This window comes from Danio aesculapii, chromosome 22, assembly GCF_903798145.1.
Source record: "Danio aesculapii chromosome 22, fDanAes4.1, whole genome shotgun sequence".
NCBI classification, from domain to species: Eukaryota; Metazoa; Chordata; class Actinopteri; order Cypriniformes; family Danionidae; genus Danio; species Danio aesculapii.
In genome coordinates this window covers 21,733,654-21,741,290 of record NC_079456.1, presented here as the reverse complement: position 1 = coordinate 21,741,290, position 7,637 = coordinate 21,733,654, and the positions used below count along the sequence as shown (strand labels likewise).

Below are 7,637 nucleotides of genomic sequence, written 5' to 3'. Positions count from 1 at the left end.
ACTTACGCACATGTTGAAAATTTGACATAACCTTTGTTTTGTTTGATTATTCCCTCTGTTTATTGTACTGTCTTTCAAAAATGATTTTAAATGTTTACATAAATTTACAGTGGCCAAGCTTAACGGGCTGCTATTACAAAAAACACTAGCAAATTAAGAAAAGATCTTCATCCGTTTGAGAACACACGTGCTGCAAATTCTCACAACGCAAACGAATTAATAAAACGTGCTGCATTTTCTCACAATGCAAACAATTTACGAAAATGCACTGCATATTACTCAAAGCACTTTCAAAAACATTGGAACACAACGGAAATGTTTCAAGGGGACCCAAAAACATGGCGGACGCTGCTGTGCCGTGACTCCTGCTCAGTGAAGTTGTAGGTGATCTTTGATAGGTGAGTTTTTTGTTTATTTGTTTATTTTAACATCCTGATTCCCTTGTCGTTCGTATTTTATTAGCATAAATAACCATAACCTAAATAACCGAGTCGGTCATGTTTCAGAGTCCTCTTGAAACATTTCCGTTGTGTTCCGTGCTATTTGAAAGTGTTGTGAGAAAATGCAGCGTGTTTTATTAATTTGTTTGCGTTGTGAGAAAATGCAGCGCTTTTTTTAAATGTCTTTGCGTTGTGAAGATTTGCAGCTCGTGTGCTCTCAAATGGATGAATTTCTTTTCTCAGTTTGCTGGTGTTTTTTGTAATTGCATGTGTTTTCTTAAACTGCAGCACGTTAAGCTCTCTCGGCCACCATATAAATGGCTTTCTGAGGAAAGCAAAAAAAAAGGGGTTGGTTAAAGGGATAGTTCACCCAAAAATTCTATCATCATTTACTCACCCTTGACTTATTTCAATCCAGTTTGAGTATTTTTGTTTTGTTAAACACAATAGAAGATATTTTGAAAAATGTTGGAGATCTGTAACCATTAACAACACAGTAGGAAAAAAAAATATGGATATAAATGATTACAGCACTATTAAAGATTGTTGTTTGTTTAAACTACTTATTTAAAATGAGCTGAAAGAACACAATTCATACGTTGGGGACAATTTAATTGCTTTATGTTCAATCCACTTCCATTAGTAAAAATAATTACATTAACTTAATTTATTTATGTTGTCCCAACATAAATCGATTGTGTGGAACCCCACATTTTTTTACAGTAAGGTTTCCAACATTTTTCAAAATATCTTCTTTTGTTCAACAGAACACAAATACTCAAACTAGTTTTGATAAACTATTCCTTAAAATTTATGGAAAAGTGACATTAGTACATTTTTATACGCAATGATGGGTTTTACGTGCATCAAACTACAAAATACAGTAGCCACAACAAGTATCAAAATAAAATACTGTATTTTGTATTTTGAAAATACTACAAAATACTTTTACATGGAAGTATAACATTTCTTCGCAAAACTTCTATCAATGGGCATATTCGATAAATCCCTTCACCGTTAAACTGACTTAGGCAAGGTAAACAATGATTGGCAGCAACAGCGTTTCATTGAGCAAGTCACTCCTGTACGTGAAGAGGTATTCATAAACTTTTGTTTCTCTTTTTACTTTTTATTCTTATTTATTTTTATTCTTTTTAGTAAAATTTTGTACAAATTTCAAATATAAATGCATCTTGAAGATGATCTCCAAGAATTAACCACCTTCTTCATTTTCTGTTCTGATCTCAAGCCTAACTGAGAAAGCATCAAGGTGGCATTTTTATGATGTCATCATGTAGACTTCTTACAAAATATTTTAAAAATACAAAAAAAACAAGAAAAGTATTTTGATACAAAATATTAACCCATTTTCTTAACCCCATTAAATACATACTTTAAATACTTGTATAATAAATACTGCCCATCCCTGACTACATTATCATGCTATACACATTTGATTATAGGTACAACCAGAAAAATAAAAATAACGTTGCAGTTTATGAAAGAAGACAGCATGCTAGAATGTTTAGCCGCGTTTAACAAGGTCATTTTACCCAAACAAAAGCCAAAAATTAACAATATACCAAATTTATTTACTTTTTAATACAAAGATCACACCAAAATAACACGCATTGATAGCATACAAAACAACAAAATTAAATACTTCTGCTTGTCAAGCGACTATATAAGAACAGCCACACTCATTTAAAAATAAAACACTACGCTAAAAGTGGAAAATACTTTTCAATCTGATAAACAAAAACATTCCAATCCAAACAGGCCTATGCACAAGTCACATACGCATAAATAGATCAATGCCAGACAGTGGGTGACATTTACCGTGACTTTTGCTGGAACATATTGTCATGACTTTAAACATCAAATTGTGGTCAATGTGGGTGAAGGTGCTGTATTAATATTTGCTATACACATCAAAAATGTCAGGCATACGCCACATCCTCATTTAAAACGGTTGAAGCAACGTATCACAAACTGCAACATGAGAACATGCTAAATTCAGAAAGATACTTAAGAAAATGCAATGATAACTCACCGAAACTACTCCCCTCTGCTTTAGGTTGCAGCTCCAGCCCTACAAAATACATGCACAGTTATGTTTTTGAATGCAGAGAAAAAAGTAGAAGCACATTAGAGTCATGAGATGTGAAGTTTGAGCCCGAAGGGGGAGAGAAACCACTCAAACCACAGGACAGAACCATGTGTCCTTGTTCAGAAACACACACCATCACACATACACACCTCCTACCATGATATGCCCAATCAGATTACCCGTTTCCTGCTCTCGTGCACTTATAAGTGTCAATATTTAAGCTGCAAAATGCTTAAATGGCGTATAAGTTTTTACAAACATTATTATATATGATAATATAATATATCATGATGATAATATTGCTGATAATATAATAATGCTGCTTAGAATTGCTTCATTTGAACTTTTAAAAATATCGTAGTTTATCTATAGTGTGTTTTTATCATAAAAAACAAACTGTGCTAGATATTGTAGCATTATCATACGCACAAACTCATTCTTCATTTGAATCCGTAGCTTGAGCCAAAAATTTACTTGTTAAACGGAAACTGTGTAATTCATTAACAAGAGTCACTGAAGTTAACCTTTAGTTAAAGATCCAGCAAACCTGATTGTTTTTTTTAACATAGAGTACAGGATAAAACGCGCATACAGTGTGTTTAAATTAACTACATGGTGCCAAGAATACACTACGAATTACGTAAAGTGTAAAAACAAATCTTTAAATTCTCATATAAAGCAAAGATTGAAGCATTATGAGATGAACAATAAAGCACGCTTTCTGATGTCGCTTTGCTGTGCTTGACAACAATATGCGCTTGTTAAAAAGGTCACAGGAACACTGTGGTCAAATCAGAAGCCCTGACATTAAATAGTAAAGCATTCGAAAAAGATGACAACACAAGAATAAAATGGAGCAAACCTCAAACGATTCGATCTGAAAGGCAGATTTTCATTTGTTCGAAGATACGCCATCACAGCTTTACAGACTTTGGGTTAGAAGGCAGTTTACTTTGAAATGTTAATGAGGATTTTGTGAAATAACTAGACCTATATGGAAAAAATGCTTAGCTGTATATTTGTTACAGCACTTCTTTTATACAATAACCTTAAATATTATATTTAAACAGGTAGTTCTGCCATATATTCACCCTCAATTGGCTGCAAACATTGATGAGATTATTTCTTCTGTTGTACACAAAAGAAGATATTTTGAAGAAAGCCATTGACATTCATAGTAGGAAAAATAGAAGAAGTTAGTGGTTACAGTTTTTTTGTCCACTAGTGAAGGGTAAGTAAATGGACAGAATTTTAATTATGGGTGAACTATTCCTTCAACTTTTGATCTCATTTTGTAGGTGGATGAAATGTTGTGTGACTAGAGTCATTAGTGGGTGTTTTGCTCTTTGTAATAGTTAAGTCACACAATCACTTTTTGCTTGTGACAGTTAATATTACTTAACGTAGCCTATACAAGACTCTGTTCAACAACAACAACACAAAGTAAAAGCTTTTATGCGTTTTGGCTGTTCATTTACTCTAAAACAGCATTTATATGTCCTGAACAGGCTAACTTTTGAAGATGTGCTCAAAACATGTACTCTAAAAAATGTTAGTCTACTGTAAAATGTAAATGTGATACTGTGAATGTGATAGCCTAAACCACAGCATTTTAGGCCAAAATTGTTGAGGACATTAACAAATATATTAATTTACAATGTGAAATTACACATAACAAATCTTACACAACATAATAGTGATAATGCTAATTTTAAAAGTTATGCTGTTATTGTCGTTTTATAATCTGTTTATCACTTAGCTGGCAATTTACAGTTAAGAAAAGTTTTTATAATAAATTAAATCGCCAAGATTTTAAATTAACGTTAGAGGGTAGAAACACTCGGAATAGCTACATTTCTTCCTTGATCCATTAGCGCGGTTGAAACTCACCTAAAACCAAAAAATGCCTTACAGCTGGAAAGAAATACATTTCTTTTTTACAAATTGCAGATTTTAAGACAAATAAAAGCAGGAACATGAATCCTTCACAGACAAAATTAATACTTCTAAACATACGGCGTGTGTTTTGCACACTTCACCAGGCCAACAGACCTTCGCGCGTGCACTCAGTGCTGTCAAATGTGTCAAACGCAGGCACGCGCAGAGGGGCGGAGCCGCAAGTGACTCGACCAATCAGAAGCACGCGAGAGACCGTTTGAGTTCAAAACTGAAGCGGCGCCCTTACAGGAAAAACACTGGCACTCTGTAACGAGCATACGAGACTTATTTAGTATTTCGCATTAAATTAAGACTCATTTTAACATTTATCACACAGGATGTCTTCAGGGAAAAAGCAGATTTACTATTCCGACAAGTATTCCGACGAAGAATACGAGTACAGGTGAGGATTTTCACTCGTTTTCATTCACCTTAACTGTTCACTTTAAGTTTCGAGTAACATTAAACGTAACGTAAAACTTAATAGCGACTTTTGTTATGTAATTTTTAATAAAATGTCTTCAAATTGTACCCAAATATCAGTTTACGGCGTATTTTCTGGGTTACGTCTTAATAATTGCGTTGTTTTGCCTGACAGCTTGAAGAGCTGTTCTGTAAAACCTTTCCGTTACATAACATCAGTTAGTCAAACTAACACATTGTTCCTCTTCTTCCAAAATAGACATGTTATGCTTCCCAAACAGCTTTCCAAACTGGTGCCTTCCTCGCATTTAATGTCAGAGGAGGAATGGAGAGGACTGGGAGTTCAGCAAAGTCAGGGCTGGATTCATTACATGATCCATAAACCAGGTTAGTATTCTGGGACATCTAATATCTAAAACCTGCTTTGACAGCTTAAAGAGACAGTTTGTCCAAAAATGAAAATTCTGTCACCATTTACACCCCCCCCCCCATTCATTGTTTTAAACCTGTTTAAGTTTCTTTCTTTTGTTTGACACAAAAGTAGATATTTCATAGAATGCTGAAAACCTGTAACCATTGACTTCTATCCTTTTTGCTTTTCCTACTATGGATGTTAACGCTTACAGGTTTTCAGGTTTCTTCAAAATATAAATTTTTTTGTGTGTGTTTACCTGATGAAAGACACTCAAAGGTTTATTACCAGTAAATAGTGAGTCAATTTTTATTTTTGGGTGAACTATAACTTTAATTACTGTGTTAGCGGAAACCTATTAGAAATCTTGAATCAATTATACCCTCCAAAATATGAATATTCCGAAATCCTTTACTCCATTCTTTCCATACAGAGCCTCACATTCTGCTATTCCGAAGGCCGCTTCCCAAGGAATGAGATTTCAAGATTGTCATCTGAAGTTAAACTACAGTACGTGGTCGGCTGTGACCATGCGTGCATTTCTCTCCATACGTTTTGATTTGTATATAAGTTTTATTATTTGCAGATCTATGGTAATGAAATGTTACTCCTCCTCCCCCTTTAATCTGGAGATGACGGCAGCAGGAGCCTATAGAGGAGAATGAACAAGTGCTGCCTCCCCCTCCCCAAAGTGTTTTCTTTAGATCTACACTGAAGTCATGTAAAAACAGTTGGATGGTGTTGCAGGTCTAGTAATCGCCCCTGCCGTGAATAGAAGGAATAGTTTTTGTTGTACACTAAAGATGCTTTCCATTGCTCAACTGCTGTTTTTTAACATGTCCACCTTGTATCTTGAGCAGTTGACTTTGTGTTGTTCTACATTTGCTGTTGACAAATCAATAAATAATATTTTTTATTAGCCCGCTTGCATCCTAATTTGTAAGTATAATCTAAATTATGTATTATATATAGATATTAGCTTTAGATCACAGGTGTCAAACTCAGTTCCTGAAGGGCCGCAGCTTTGCCTAGTTTAGTTCCAATCCTAATTAAACACACCTGATCAAACCAATTAAGTCCTTCAGGCTTGTTTGAAACCTACAAGTAAAGCTGCGGTCACTCTTGACTTTTCTTCCCATAGACTTCCATTCATACGCACGCTAATGCGTCAGACCGGAAACGCAGGGTCATGCGTCAAGTTTCGCATGTCGCAGCGGTTCAAACTTGGTGAACTCTAACCTGCGAAATCGCATCACTTGACTGCGTGAGACCAATCGAGGATCAAAATAGGACCTCTCTGGGCAGAAATTTAAAACATGGAGCAATCGCTCGTTTTTTTAAATATCTAATAAGCTTGTTTAATCCCGCCCCTTTTCGCAGCGCCATACGACAGAATTTCGCACATACAAAGCCCGGTGTAACCGTAGCTTAAGTGTGTTGAAGTAGGGTTGGAACTAAACTGCAGGGCTACGGCCCTCCAGGAACTGAGTTTGACACCCTTTCTTTAGATATTTTTTTTAAACATTAGAAAAGGGGTGACCAACCCTGTTCCTGGAGATCGACCTTTCTGCAGATTTTAGTTGCAACCCATATCAAACACACCTGCCTGTAATTATCAAGTGCTGTTCAGGTACTAATTGATTCAGGTGTGTTAGATCAGGGTTTGAGCTGAACTCTGCAGGAAGGTATATCTTCAGGTACAGGGTTGAGCATCCCTACAGAATGTTTTCTGTTGAGCTTTATTTTTTCTGAACAAAATATAATAACTATCATACATTTTACTTACCATAGTTTAGAAAATGCACCCACTAAAATGTGATCTAGTGTAACAATTGTTTATGTATTAAATAATCTTGTCATCCATATTTACAACAAGAAACATTTGATGACATGTTAAAAGACTCAATTTAAGGACCGTGTAGCACCAAAACACTAAACGATTATCTTTTTCGGTAATTTTTCACTGTCCATCAAACCACTAGACTTTACCCTCATCAGGACCCAGCAGGCACATGATGTCAGATTGATGTTGTACCCCAACGTCAAGGGACATTGCATTTTGTTTGGAATTGCTGTCTTGATGTCATAACCCGACATCAGTGTCCAATGTCGAACAGACATTACATTTTGGTTACTTTCCAATGCAACTTGATGTTTTGTGGATGTTACCAATATGCCTTCTATCAGACATTGAATTTTGATTGCCATACCTGACGAATAAATGTCAGTATTTGACATCAATATGACGTTGGTTTAATATGTTTGTTCGATGTTGGATTTTAGTAACTTTTTCAACACAACCTAAAATCAACCA

General features: G+C 35.2%; 1 protein-coding gene across 2 annotated transcripts; it reads left to right on the top strand.

Annotated features, from left to right (window-relative positions):
- Nucleotides 1–4,720: 4,720 nt before the first annotated feature.
- Nucleotides 4,721–6,242, top strand: cks2 (CDC28 protein kinase regulatory subunit 2). Of its 2 annotated transcripts, XM_056447947.1 has the most exons (4): nucleotides 4,721–4,891; nucleotides 5,171–5,298; nucleotides 5,757–5,833; nucleotides 5,910–6,242. In XM_056447947.1, the coding sequence occupies exons 1-3, from the start codon at nucleotides 4,827–4,829 to the stop codon at nucleotides 5,798–5,800; spliced, it is 237 nt and encodes a 78-aa protein (XP_056303922.1). In that variant the 5' UTR covers nucleotides 4,721–4,826; the 3' UTR covers nucleotides 5,801–5,833; nucleotides 5,910–6,242. The 2 variants fall into 2 exon arrangements, with proteins under 2 accessions (XP_056303922.1, XP_056303921.1); XM_056447946.1 differs by having other exon boundaries at nucleotides 5,757–6,242.
- The last annotated feature ends 1,395 nt before the right edge of the window (nucleotides 6,243–7,637 follow it).